General features: G+C 36.4%; 1 protein-coding gene across 8 annotated transcripts in view; it reads right to left on the bottom strand.

Moving 5' to 3' along the window:
• The window catches only part of KDM4C (lysine demethylase 4C), a 239,308-nt gene that overhangs the window by 220,691 nt on the left and 3,287 nt on the right, over positions 1 to 15,330 (bottom strand). For 3 of the 8 annotated variants that reach the window (XM_041396985.1, XM_041396991.1, XM_041396993.1), the window contains exons 2-3: positions 7,803 to 7,967; positions 1,847 to 2,022 (exon numbers count right to left, since the gene is read on the bottom strand). In XM_041396985.1, coding sequence (XP_041252919.1) covers positions 1,847 to 2,022; positions 7,803 to 7,946 — 320 coding nt within the window. In that variant the 5' untranslated portion in view covers positions 7,947 to 7,967. Of the gene's footprint in view, positions 1 to 1,846; positions 2,023 to 7,802; positions 7,968 to 10,581; positions 10,693 to 15,330 lie in introns of those variants that run through there. The other 5 variants (XM_041396986.1, XM_041396987.1, XM_041396988.1 and 2 more) reach the window with 4 other exon arrangements.

The raw sequence follows: 15,330 nt of genomic DNA, 5'->3' as shown, positions 1-15,330 counted from the left end.
AATACATTTATATCCCGTAAAAACTCTGAAAAAAAAAAAAAAAAAAAAAAAAAAAAAAAAAAACGCTAAACACATCTTAACCAAAGCATTCTCAGCAACAGAATCGTTTTATTATTTCTAATGACAGCTCCAGAACTCAGATTGTATTTCTGTTGGGCCCTGAGTAACACACACATATGAACTCCTTGATTACAGATTTCCCAAAAGTCAAATAAACAAGAACTTTGGTCCAATGGAGAGCTGCAAATGCCTAACAAATAAAAGACTAAATGCATTAGACTGAGTACACTTGATCCTTTTAAAGGCAACTGTCATTTTATTTAGATGTTCGTGGCCCTTCTCTCTTACCCAAAGGAAATAGGTCAACAGTCAAGAAAAAGTCTTTAACAGAGAAGTCTTCTCCTTTAAGGAGCAAAATTATTTTTATGGGACTACAGAGGCTCTCAGCTACTTGATATTTTAAGAAATATTGACTGCAGTAAGAGTGTCATAGAATGCTATGTGACACATTTTCTCAAGAGCAGTGACAAATATTTGGAAAGACCTACAGCTAGTAATAGACAGGAACTGTTATACATTTGCATGCAAAATTAAGTTGCCATCTGATTTCAGTAAAAATCATAAAAATTTAACACTTCCAAAATATATTCCATGATGAATATAACAAACACTATGATACATATCAAAAACTTTCCAGTATTTCTGCATTAATTAATTATTTTAAGAAATTAGTGTACCTCAACTTATTAGGAGTTATTAAAATGTAAACTTTAACATCTATGAAAAAGTATGATTGAAAATCACATCAAATACCATATAAGTCTTATAATGTACTCTCACCTCTAATAGGTACTAAACAAATAATTTCAAGAACTACAAAATAGGTTCCCATTTCCAATTACCAGAGAAAGAATACTGCGCACCAAACTTAATTTTGCGCAAGTAATATATATGTACTATTCTTTGTAATTGGGGGGGAAAAAAAGTTTTGCACAATCATTAAGGCATGGATACTAAGGAACATTTGGTAAGGAGCCTCCTTAAAAGCTTTAGATGTCCTAGTTTTTTCTGATCTTGATAACAGCTTCTATTCTTATACCTAATTTCTTAATTAACCTATAACAGAAACTTGTCTTCAAACTAAGGCAGTATTACTTTTCCTCATTCAAGTATCTTTTCTTTCTAAGATCTTCTGACTCATCTTCCAGAAACCACTTCCACTCAGTTTTGATGAGATAGTAAAGTAAAATACATTCTTTTTATGTGGCCAAAATGACAGGCAAGAATTCCTTCTATCAATTCCCTCTTCTTGGAATGCTCAATAATTTGAAACATTTCAGTACAGTGCCCAGGCCTTCACAAACTTTTTTTCCCCCTCCCATAATATCCATCTTGCCATGACTATAACATTGACATTCACTAGACACCACTGAGTTCTCTTGGATTAATGCAAAAGCTTCTGGATTGGTTATAGAAGATATTGGAGTTCTCAGAATTACATGGTGATAGGCCATTCTAGTATCTAGGAATTAAACATTAATAGGTGTAATCAAATTAAAAGTCAGATACACATTTGTATCATCTTCACTATTTTCTACATCTTCTGAAAGATAAAGGAAAAAAAGTAGACAGAAACCACCACGTCTCAGGTTTTTCAGATGCTTTCTTGCTGCCATGGTATCAGATGCTTTCAACAACAAACACAAACAATACTCACATTGTGGTACACTTCCATACTGTGAGAGACAGGAAAAAAAGTAAAAGAAATCACCAGCTGCCTTGCATAATTCAAAGAAACCACAACATGTGAAGATAAATATTTGTCTTACTAAGCAAGAGTACATACTTGTCACTGTTGGCTAGATCCTTGAACTCCTTCACTGTCATGGGCTTTTTCTGAATATTGTATTGTGTGAAAAGTCCAGACTGGCCAGTGACCATCTGTTGAATTGGAGCAGGAATCACCAAATCTTCAATATCATCATAATGTTTTCTCGGCTTCCATTCTTTTGGTGGGATAACCTTTACATACAGGAAACAAAACAGAACAGCACAGTTGCGATAACAATTCAAAACAGCCTCGAAGAAAATTGAAGGAACAGTTGAATATGCCCACATGATCAAAGGAACACCTGCTTACCAGCTGTTTCATATTAACTGATACTGTAAGAGCTCCTAGACAATGTAAAAACCCATTCAGAACATGCTCAGAATCACCTCAATTCACAAGCAGCAACTCACCAATCTACAGCAATTCATAGGCAACTGTGCAAAAATACACATTTATAATAACAGAGTTGACAATTTTTTCCAATAAGAAAGCCTTATAATTGACAAATAGTTTGCAATCCATGACATCATATATGTTTAGTGTTAAAAAAAATGTATGGATGTCGCATTTGGAGATACAGTTTAGAGGTGAACATGTAGGTGCTAAGTCAAAAGTTGGGCTCAATGATCTTAGATGTCTTTTCCACAACTAAATATTCAAAGATATAAAATTTTTAACCTCAATTAAAATAAAAATTCCTTAAAAAACCTGTCAGTTTGCTGTCTAAACATTATTTGGTATAAACTTATTTGGTATGTATAACTCTGGTTTTTTACTAAAGAGTAAAAAAAATACAGCTGTTTTAGATTTCTGAATCGGTTCAATTTACTCCCCATAAAACTACAGGGTACAGCTCTATTACAGTAAGCATGTGCACTGATTTAGATCCATTAGCTTTTATAATTACATTATTTAATCCTTATAATTGAAGATTAAAGCTATGTGCAGATTAACCAGCTGTAAAGTTAACACATTTATTTCAAATACCACAGAACTACCCACAGTCTATGAAAACTGCTCAGCAGACTCTGAAGAGTTAGCAAAAGAAATCATTAAGAATTTCAAAGAACCCTGTAGTCATACCAGTATTCTTTAACAGGCTGAGAAATTTTGAACATTTGTTGCACATATTATTTCAACAGAAAACAAATAACTCTAGATGTATCACTTCTAAAACAGAGCAACAAAAAAATTGTATAAATGTTTTTTGGTTTGGGTTCGTTTTTGAACTTTTACTTGTCCAAAGGCTTAATGACATGTTTTTTGATCCACTCATTACTTTCATTCTTTGTCTAAGCTCAAATCAAATTTCCATGAACAGTGGCTTGGAAACTTTTAAAGTATCTTACAACAAAGTAGGACAACTCTTATAAACATGCAACAAGCAAATTATATTATTTGAATAATTAATTCATAATTTAGAGGTAGGGTGAGAGACTGAAATTTTAAGGTTAAAGGCTTAAACATTGTTCTCAAGGACTTCTCCCCCATTATGGTCAAACTGTATAAATAAACTGTGCCCACCTAAGCTCACCCCTCCCTGAATATGCCTGGAACTTTGGATTGTGAGTTAAAGCACCTAAGGAAAGGTAAGATACTATAGTTCATCTGACATGATTATTCAATTATCTCAGGTCTAGGGAGAGGTAAGCAAGGCTGAGGGAGAAAAAGGCATCCACAAGAAAGCCAAACCCAGCAGCTGTCCTGAAAATCAGCTCTGGTTGGGTTTGGGGTGAGGGAGGCCGTAGCCCACAGGCCCATCTGCTGAGGCCAGGTTCGTTCACACACCCCCAGTGGGCAGGAGGAGAAGTTTTGCGCATGTGGCATAAGGAGTGCAGAAGGAGTGAACACTCATCCACCCTTACACTCAACTGGCTCAGTTGCAAATCCCCCCCACGCCTGGATGGCAATATCCACAGGGCATTCATGTGAGAGGCAGCTGAGGAGGTGTCACAAGCCACCAAAAACCCTGAAGCACCCCCAGACTCCTCCCTGAGGGCAAGGGATGCAACAGATCCAGTGTCTGTTGCAAGAGACAGTATCAAACTTGCCCCCATCACCGAGGTCAGCTACTTGGACATTCCCAACTGGCCCAAATGTATATTAATCTACTGAATTCTGTGGTTTTGAGAACCACCACCAACAAGACCAGAAGAAGGTGATGAAGATGTTGCTGGGAACCACAGCAGTGATATTTCTACTTAACCTGTCACTCTCTTTCCCTCCCTCTTCTCCCCCTTCTTTTTCTGTTTCTTTCTATCTCTCTCTGTCATTTAAACAAAATCCACACTTCAGCATATGCTCTTGTTTGTACCTTAATTCAGGCAGAGATATCTCTCTAATACTTTTAATAACATGATCACAATGAGGCAGTCCTTAAGCTACACAGCTAGGCTGTCTTCTTACAAGCATTTTAGGATTCCATCTATAAGTGTCCATTACAAATTTCATTATTCTATCTCTCCATGAAAGTAATAAAATTCTAAAACAGATAAATACTAAGATCATTTGCTAGCTTTGGAAAGCAATCACAAATAGGCATATTTTAACGTTAATGTACTCAAACAATCATAAGAAATCCAGTCAAAACCATCAGGGCTAAAAGCACATAGCAAAAGACAAACATCAAGCTAAAGGAAATTTATCCAACAGTAACATACTTCCATAGCTAATGCTTTTATTTTATACATAAACACATGTTTCTATCTAGTTTTTACACAGATTCAACTCCCTCTTTCCTCTTCTCCTTCTCAGCTTCCACAGGACTTCTGCCGTACAAGAACTATTTAGCAAGTTTCAGTGTTGCTGCCTTTTAGAGGAAAAAAAAATAATCCAATCATCTTGTGATTCCTACTTATTTCTTTCACAGAACACTTAAATTATACTCACATTAACAAAATAGGAAATGTTAGTTTGGAAGCAGAGAAGTCATGCATTCAGAAAATATGCATAAAAATCAAATATGTGCATAGAGATTTCCATTTTCATGATTATTAAGCAGGAAGTCAGAGATTTGGCTCAAATATATGAATACTGAAAAGAAAAATTTGCATTATCTTATTTAGTTCAAGGTCAATGTGCTTTAAGCAATAAAAATATTTTTGTGAATCCGGGTTCAAAATATCCCCTTCCAGCTAACTGGAGTATGTTTATTACTGTTATAACTAGAGTGCTAGTTAGAGAAGTGAATTCTTTGGGGATCAATACACAAAAAAAAGTTTTAAAAGAAGATACAAATGAACTTCCTGCCCCAAAGAATTTGCATTTTCTAAGGAAGACAAGGACAAAGACTGAAGATGTTAATATATCATGTTCAAAGCAACACACAGCTAGCCAATATAACAGCTGGAAATAATGACTAGGTCTGTGTGGTTTTACCACTACCTGTCCCACTGAAGACTCTTCATATTCCCTTAAGTAAAAATAGCCTCTTCTAAGTCAAGCAAGTTAGATTTATTCAATGGGAGCAACCTAGATCAAATTCATCAAACTGTTGAATGTTCAAATATGAAAAAGGAAAAACCTAAGACAAGATTTTCCATTTACATATTTATTTATTTATTTATCAAAGATCCTAAACATATTAATACAGTCTAGTAACGTTTAGTGTGATAAACAGTTTTAGATAGGGATGTCTTAGTTATATCAGTCAGTCTCCTGCATGAAGACTGCACGTCAGTACTGATGGCAGAGTGCTATCAGCACATACATTTATGTTAAATCCTCTTTCATATACTGGTAATCTCCCACATATCTGATTCTGAATGGCACTGGCTACTACTTCTATGTAACTATTACTCCCCAATTCATTTGAAAATTGTTTTTCTTGCACTTGCCAGTATCTACTTCCAGCATAGTGTTCTGAAATTAGTTCTCTACTTGCCAGTGTGACTGCAAATTCATTTAGCTCTTTCGCTCTGTATCAATACAGTTTGAATTTTCTAAACACCTCATTCTCCGGTAAAGACAACTAATCTATCAGTGTCCCTTGTTTGTCATTTGTCCTATTGTTTTTGGCCTTTGTCTTCCTTTTTAAGTATAGAATCCTCTGTAACAGTAAGACTAAAATAGATTTTCTGTGCCTAAAACTCATTTCAGACTTTGAAAAGCCTAATGGCAATTTTTTTGCTGATTTGCTCAAGGGATGCCATAATGAAGCAGATAGTACGTTATCTGCTTTGGCAATGGTTTGATATTGTTTGTCTAGTACATTAACTACTTGTTTCAGACATAACATTAGGAACTTCAGTGATGATTGAAGTTTTTTTAACTTTTTGTTTCCCACATTCCTTCCTTCCTTCAATATGTGCAAGCCTTATAGTCATTTCATCCCCATTTACACACACATGCTCTTCTACACAGGTAACAAGTCTTCTCTCCTTTCATGTTCACATTTAACCTAAAGTGTTGGGTATGCCTACTCTGATTGTGTTCTCTGTTTAGTGCTTAAATTACTGTTTCTGCAAATGCATGTAGTTCTTCTGGTAGTCATTATTCTTCTTGCATTCATACCGGAGACTGTATATCCTGGACTTAAAAAAAAATTAGGTTCCCTGTAATTAATTTTCTATTACTATCAAAACTGAATTTTTTTCCTGTTATTTTAAAGCCAATATCCAAAACTCAGAAAATGTCCCTTAAACTTTTGCAGCATTAATCATTCACTTGATAAGATTTGTTTTAAAAAATACTTATTTGTTTTAAAAAATACTTAGTAAAAACTTTTATTTACAAATTTTTTGAGATATTATCAAAATATAGTGAAAAACAGAATATAAAATTCTCAAGACAACCTGGTAATGTGTTGAAAGTACCTGACAGACTGAAAACAGCAAGAGATGCTTTAACTGCTGTTCAACCAAGCAAGAAGACACCACTACAACGAAGGTTACTGATCAAGAATAAAGGGCTGCAATATGTCATCCCCATACAGACACACAGGTTGCAGAACACAGCTGAACACAGAAAAAATTCAGCACAGGCTTTCCACTGTTGCCTATTTATCACATTTCTACTTCTGTTTGCAGAGAAAATTTTGAGAGCATAACCTATGTACTCTATCAGCTGAAACAAAAAAAAACAATATACAAGGTTTTCAAAGAGTGAAGAGTTCAGTTTTGCTTTGTCTCACAGGAAGCAGGAGTGGGCAGGGGGGGAAGCCTTTGTTCCTTCTCACTCAGATTCTAAATGTCTTGACCATGCAACATTAGCTTCAAAACCCAGTGATGGAGGTAGCTGCTCCCACAGAGTACTTAAAATAACAAAGATGGTATTTCTACATCTGCACTGGTTTCTGCTGGTTTGAAAAGTGGCAAAATGGACACAGCATAAACAATTATGTGATGTATCACTAAATTATGTCAGACTGTACCTCTGACAATCACTCTCTGATAGGGGAAGAACTCCTGCTCTAAGATAGTGGATGTGCCATTGTTCAAAGAGCAATACAGCCACAGTTAGTGTGCCTGAAGTTTTCATTAACAAGAACACAACTTGATCACCATTAAAAAGAAAACTATTTCCATTCAAACACTGCCTTACCATCTTTATGTTCACCATAATGAAGTGGGATTATTTGCTCCAGGAAAGCTTCACACAACCCTAAAACACCAAGTTCAACACTTGGTATATCAGGACTACTTTCATTTAGACTACCAACTCCTTGCTTTGTTCTGATTTGACCAAAAATAGTTTGAATCTACTTAGAAAGAGATCCTATTTTGCTATTGTAAATTTGTAAACAACTTACAGTTACCGAAAAAACACTACACAACACCTTTATTAGTCTGCATGAAATACCAGAGACACAGAAAGGCTCTTTCTTAAAATAGTAACAAATCATTACCTATTCCCTGAAAATCATTTGGAAAAAAATAAATAATAAAAAGGTCAGGTTTGTAATCAGCAAAATACAAGTAAAGGGAAATCAGCTATTAGGAGCATTTTTCTTCTATTTATAATACATGTTTACCTTTGCAACTCCAGCCCTATGAGCACCTTGTGATTCCATGTGTGCTACGTATTTGTTGAATTCCCTGAATTCATCCATCGAAGGCCTAAAAGTCATGATTTTGCAGCTTGGGTTTGGAGGACTATCTGAGGTAGCAGCAGCCATTCTGGTTCAATTTCAATCTACCTGTTAAAAAAAATCATACACTGTAGAGAATAATCTGTAAAACCAATTCTGGCATTCAACATACATGGTTTCAAACAGAAAAAAATTTATCTACAATTATCTGCCCAGGCTAGTATAAAAGGCACAAAATAAATGCTTACTTTTTATCCTTACTCCTTTGAGAATATTCAGCCTTTACCCAGCACCAACACTATTGTAAATGACAAGCACACAGTCCAGTCCATACCTCTGCTTTTACAGCATGTTTTCTCAAGTTAACCTAGGATCTTCCTGTGTAGATCCATCTGCATATTCTCTGTCTAGACAGTTACATTACACAGCATAACCCAGAGTAACAAAGCTACATGTTTGATAAAATATCATTATTTCCATTCAGTAAATGGAGAAAAACAATGTACTGGGTCTAGCAGCAGCCAAACACCAGTGCACCCATTAGAATAATTTACTCATTTTTTGCTGCAAGATAAGGATTAGGAGGAGAGCAAAGCAGGCTCAAAACTTGAAAGGGTATAATTATTAACAGTACTAAAAGAAAAAATAGTAAGAAATCAGAGAAAACCTTCAGAACATTTCTCCTCCCCCCAACTCTTCTTTCTTTTCCTATTTACAACATAAAGAGACAAATCTGGTATTTGCAGTCCGTTCACCACTTTTAAAATCTATCTTCAGTTCACTTAGGGAGAGGAGTCTCTCCTACGATGCCATGGAGACTTCTCCACAAGAAACAGTTCTCTCATGCTTTTAATTTTCATGAATAGCAGCCACCCAGAAATCTGCAATTGTGAAGTTCCTCCCATGGTTTGGTAGTCTTCCCGCAACTATCACCGTGGGTCATCTCAGTTTACTGGGGTGCAATTTTAAGGATAGGCTATTCTAGTATAGAAACAAAAGTTCTTTTATCTCTGGGAACAGAAGTTTTCTTCTCCATCCCTGAGGCCGGGTTTCTCATCTCTCTCAGATCTCTGTTCAAGCTTCTCATTAGATCACAGCTACTTCAACATCTGCTTGCTTCAAACAGTGGTGCTTCTGGCTCATGGCTGTAGTTACAATGCTACATCCATGAGTTACAGGGAAAAAAAGTCTGATGTATCAATTACATCTTCACCATAGCCTTACAAGAGCATTTCAACCCAAGACTAAGGCATTCTCCTCCCATCTGGGATTTGACTCCTTCTCCACCAACCTTGGTGTCTCCATGTAATTTTCTTTACAAGTCTTCACCCCTTCCTTTTTCCGTCACTTGACAGAGGATTGATGTCCGCATGTTTCATCTGTGCACTAGAAGAGTTAATACCTCACCCTGGCATATAGATGGTTACGTGATCTCTGCCAGGCAGCAGCCGTTCTGGCTGCATGGCTGTTTTCTGGCCCCCTGCCACAATCAACTCCAGCTGTGGGGCTGCTTTTCTGCACATGGCAGGGCCACCTCTGTTCTCAGCTGCATGATTTTTCATAGTGCCAGCATGATGGCTGGAGCGGAGCCTGGCTCAGCTCAGCTCCACCTGAAGCCGAGCAGGCCTGGCCCACCGGCCGTGGTTGGAGCTCGGCGGTAGCAGAATCTCTGCTGGCCAATGCTGCGGGCTGACCTGGCCGGAGCGGGTCCCGGCCAGGCCGGTGCTGCTGCAGAGCAGGGCCCGGCCCTGCCAGACCACGTGGGCCCCACAGCAGAGCAAGGCCTGGCCCAGCCAGCATCCAGTTACCTCTTCAAAGGTCAGAAGACAGATAGAGATAATCCCAAGGCTTGTTAGTCCTTAAGTGTGATTTCACAAAAGCATATTCAGCTCTCTTAAGTGGTTTAACAGGGTGTCAATATTCAAAACTAGCAAGCTGATTGGTTCTGCCAGGTCCAAAGGAAACTGCTAAGGTCCTTACAGGGAATCACTTCTGTAGCTCATGAATTTTTTTTTCCTTAACTAAGAACTAAGCTACATTAAACCATGATAACCAATTATTCACTTCCCACTCACACTGCGAAAAGGAAGAGCACTTGGATTTTCTAGCTCTCACAATCTGCAGTTTAACAACAGGACTATATTCCTGCTCATTCTCTGACAACTTCAACAGAGAAAAAAGCAAGTAAGCCATACACATAAAATCAGCATTTCCTCTGATTTCCATTTCTATATTGAGACTGACTAAAAGAAAAAGTCATTTCCATTTCATACCAGGATATAGTACTCATGAAAGGACTGAACTTTAGGCAAGTGACAGATAACACACTACACATTACCTTCAGATCAGAAGGTGCTACAATTTCCAAGTATAAATCACCATGTGCCATCTGCCGTTCACAAAATTCTTCACAAATTCTTACAAAAATACTGCTTGTAAAAAATTTCTTCCAACATGCTCTGATCAGATCTGTGGTTACCTCAACCCTTCATGCCAAACACTGGGTGCCAAACTGGCAATTAAATACCACACAGCTGATCACACTTCCCCCATCCATAATGAGATTGGAAGGAGAATCAGGGAAAAAGTAAAAATTCACTAATTAAGCACAGCTTAATAATTGAAACTAAGTAAAAATTATTTTTATTTATTGTTATTAGAGAGAGAGAGAGAGAGAGAGAGAGAGAGAGAGATAAAACCCAAAAAAGCCCAGGTAACTCACCCATGTTGGGCATGGCATTCTGCATCTGCAGTATTGAACAGCCCTTTGACCAGTTCGGGTCATCTCCCTCCCAGGTGTTTGTGCATCTCCATACTGGAAAAGCGCAAAACACTGAAATGTCCCTGATTAAGTACTACTTAGCAACAACCAAAACATCAGTGTGTTACCAGCATTATTCTCATACTGAATCCCAAACAGCCCTGTACCAGCTAAACACACAAGTTAGTATTAATTCTGCCAACTCATACAAGCACACTGTCAGATGATACCTGCATCACCTTTCACTACATCACAGATGAAGCCCATTTTCAAAAGCATAACTTGATCTACCTACTAACTTGCAGTTGCTATGTAAACATATGAAATTAAATTATGCATATAGAAAGTCAGTGTCAAAAGGAAACCTCTTATCAACCATTAATCCTCATTTTCTCTGTGGGTGAAGAGCATAAGAAATCACAGTGCCTGTATTCATTTCTATAGGCCTGAAGCTCTCTCCTCTGGAATTTTTTTTTTTTTCTGTGAAAGGGTAAAAGTTTGAAATACATCTGATTTACTACATCCCTTATGCAAAAGGGTAAGGAGACAAGAAAAATCCATATCCAAGCGGTTCAGCTATGAGAAAAGCTGCAGGATTATTTTGGCCAACATCTGATTTCAAGCACCAGACACAAAAAAGTTATTATTGCATAAATTACCATGATAAAAATTTATCTTAACCAAAACCTCTCAACAAAATACACCAGTTTTAATAGATAAGCTGCTCTAAAAACAGCCACATACCAAATCAACTGAATATACCCTGGCACTTTGACACAATGAAGAAATTCAGCTAATTTAAGGACTGTTAATTGAACTAATAAACTATGATTAACTCACGCTAACTGTCACAATCACACATCAGCATTCTTGCCTGGCTACCAGACTCTTACAATCCTGTTTGTGAAGATACTCACAAGACTATGCCATTTTCTCTCCATAACTAAGTACACGCTCAAGCATGTAATGTATTGTACTGTGAGAGACCTTAATCTGTATTACAAGCAGAATTAATAAATTTCAACTAATTATGAAAACACATGTAGAGCATTAGAAACACTGAATTTTTGCCCAGCTTCACTGCAGTGTAAAAAATACAAATCCTGCCCTTCACAGATCCTTTTTCTATCAGCTTCCATCTATCTTAGAGTCCAGGCCCCTAAGCAATAAGCACACAGACCGGACAGCTGTGTTATTTTGGTAGAAATAAACTGTTCAATCCATGCTCTTGTGTAACTCTTCTTCCTCAGTTAAAAACACCTTCTCATTAACTTACTGGGTAAAGCTGCTCCTTCATAAGCACAATGTTTGCACGAACTCCTTAAGAGGATTCTTTAGATCAGGTGGCAGAAAGATCATAAAGAAGAATTTGCTATGTTAGAAGTCTATGAGATGTTTCTACAATTTTATGATTTCTTAGTAACTCAACACCTTCTTTATAACTATGATCTATCAGTTCTAATTTCTTACATCTGTTTTACAATTTCGTTATCGCATTTCTTCATTACAAACACCTATCTGAAACAGTAGGCACAAGTACTGAGTTACAAGGTTTAAATTTAACACCAAAAATAACACTATGCTACAAACTAACCAGAAAATGTTGGCCTTCCAATTAAATTCTATTAAATTCTAAAACAATATGTAATTCTTTCAAGGATTTTGTGGAACTCCCAAATCCTACATTCTTTCTCCAAACAACACCTACTTTTGGTATTTTTCTCACATGCAAAACCTAGTTATACCCTGGCCAAATCATTAAGACAAGAGAGCACAATATATACTCCAGTGTCAGTTAGTAGGCCTTCAGAGGTTCTTTTGCAGACAAAATCACAACCATTCTAATGCAAAATCTGCACAGTGATCATTTTATTGCTGACTCAATTATTGCACTTTGTAAAAGTTACAAAAAGAAGGCCAATGTGCCCAGGATGCACTTTATGAAATAGACAGACAAGTAATATGTACACAGGGAAATTTTACAGTTATTTTAAGTCCTTCATATCAGCATTGTAATCAGACATTTTCTCTCCCCTTGCACGACAGTACTGAATGCTGAAAAAGATGCCATAATTTCCTAGAAAAACAAAGGGTAGTATGAATAAATGTGAACAAACCTCACTCAAATTATCATGCATTAGTACTTTACATAACATTGAAAGAAGCTTTTTAGCTAATCATGGGAAAGCTTTAGCCAAACAAGCCCAAGCTATGAACCCGATCCAATAAACTCCAGAGCCTGTCCATAAACCTTCCATTTTTTGGTGACCAAGCAGTCTGTCTATGTCTTAAAATTGTCTGATTAAACAACTCAGAATGTAAATAAAATACAAGCATGTAGTTTGTCCAAAGTTGCCAGCTAAAGAGCTAAGTTGTCTAGCTAGGAACTAGCTGATCCTTCTTTTGAAAAGTTTATAGCCATTGTAGGTTCCTGTTAAAACCCTCAAATCATCAGCTAGGAGAATATTAATGCTACATTAGTCTTAATACTGCAGAAGTGAAAACAGGGGGTCACCAAAGTACAATCATCCATATCTATGCCAGTATGTATCCCAAGAAATCTGATGAACTAAAAACACCAAAGTTCAACACTAGAAATGCTCACATAAAGCAAGATGAAATCTCACTAATGCTACAATTATTTACATAATCCAAGATGCAAATACATTTCACTAGTTATGACAGGAAAAAGGTTTTTTAAACAAATCCTGCAAAATCTGAAGTGCATGGCTTGTACAGACATAAGAAACCTGATAGTAAATAAAAGAAGTGTATATTACATGCTTGATAACACACTTTATTCCACATTTTTTGGTAATTGCAAAATCTACATAACTGTTTCTTCTACATCCTAAGAAAAGAGAAGGACCTCTATACCCCACTACAGTCAACTAAAGCTTGCCTTTACAAATTAGCACCAGGCAGCCACAATTTCCAGCCTACACTGCCAAAACATTGAACTGTTTCTTTGTGATGTCCACTAGAAAACTAGAAAAACACGTGTTAATTTGCAGTTAGTTAAAAGGCACAAAAACCTGTAGCCTTCACTACATTAAACCAACTTTTAGTATTACAATATTCTCACTCCGCCTTACTATGCTCTGAAGGCCATACACTTCTTTTTGCTTCTAGTCTAAAATAAACTAACCAATACTGTGAAGTCCACCCATCATCAGTGGGGAATCCAGACTTTCTGGCTCCAGACTACACAAGACTTGACAAAATAGTTCTTCCTAAGATGCTTTCTGGGAGGCATCTCTTGACTGCCTACTTTGGGCAGCCTCCTCTACTGAAAGCACTGTTGAAAAAAAACCAAAAAGCACAGACTAATACATCTACTCCGCTATACACAAAATTATTAGCTAACATGGAAAAGGAATAAATAACTATAGGGCATTGCATCATAAAATAAATGTGTTCGTATTTTGAAAGATAAGATGCTATCTATCAGGAATTCCAGATCTGTTACTTAGGTTATTTGATTGTATTAACAATGAAAAAAAATATATGGAGCATAATGTTTTGTATTTGTGATGAGGCCAAATCTCATGGTTAGGTATGTAATCCTGAGATATCCACCATCATCAGAAAGACTCAAGTTTATAAATGTTAGAAGTACTGAAGATTTCAATAGATTCGACAAACTTAAGAAACCCAAGAATCTGGGTAGATAACTATATTCTGAAGGTCCTGAAACCACCTCTATTTTACCACAAAGTTCTGAGTAGTTTGAAGCTTCATTACAAGTTTACATGTCTATGTCTGGTACTACCCTACAGCAACATTTCAAAATTATAAACTGGCCTAACTTGAGCCCATAAATTTTGAACTGAAAAATGACCTGAATTCATTCCTAGATTATTCTTCTCCCACACAAGGCTCACAGCATGAAAAACATCTTGAAATAAGTGATCTGGGAGAAAGGGCAAGGAAAAAAAAAAAAACTACAGAAAAAGTATTCAAAGTATTTTTCTCATTTTTATCTGCTACCTATGACTCCAGAGTTTCTACTTTTTTTTTTTTTAAATAAAACACAGGTATGAAATCAATAGTCCTAAACAGAAGCAGCATGTAACAGCCTCCAGCAATGGCAAAAGCAAGTTATCAACAACCTAACTAGTCTCCACATCTTCACAATTGCTAACAGCAGGTATCTAGATATAACTATGTGTTGGGGTAGCTTATAATACACATTTTCAGAATACCACCTCATTCTTCAGCAATATATATACCAAGGAATCCTTAAACATAGGGGACATTACTGCATTTTGCAGTGTGATGATTTTTCCCCATGATTTTGAACCTTTGTAGGCCTTTACTATCCAAAACATTTCAAGATGAAGCACTCTACAATCAACAATATGCTAATATCTTCCTCTGTGTATGATGAATATTTCACATTTAGTTTCATCTCACAGCTCATGTGCATACTGAGAACAACTGTCTAACTGCTCCTATCTATACTACAACTTTGAAGGCAACAAATCAATTAAGAAAACGTTTTTCCTCTATTAATTAATTGTTTTTCCAAGTTTTAAATATTTTACTTATCTCAGTTTTGAAATACTTATCATAATTTATTCAAATCGCATACTCCAAATGCTTCCATCAAGTCAAACCCAGACATGAAGAGTTTGATTTCTAAACCTGGAGTTTCTCCCACATTTCTGTTTCTATGTCTTTATTTGTAGATGAGTTTACGGACTTCTA

The sequence above is a fragment of the Onychostruthus taczanowskii genome, unplaced genomic scaffold, assembly GCF_017590055.1.
Source record: "Onychostruthus taczanowskii isolate IOZ18803 unplaced genomic scaffold, ASM1759005v1 scaffold133, whole genome shotgun sequence".
Classification (NCBI taxonomy): domain Eukaryota; kingdom Metazoa; phylum Chordata; class Aves; order Passeriformes; family Passeridae; genus Onychostruthus; species Onychostruthus taczanowskii.
This window is presented reverse-complemented; position numbering and strand designations above follow the sequence as displayed.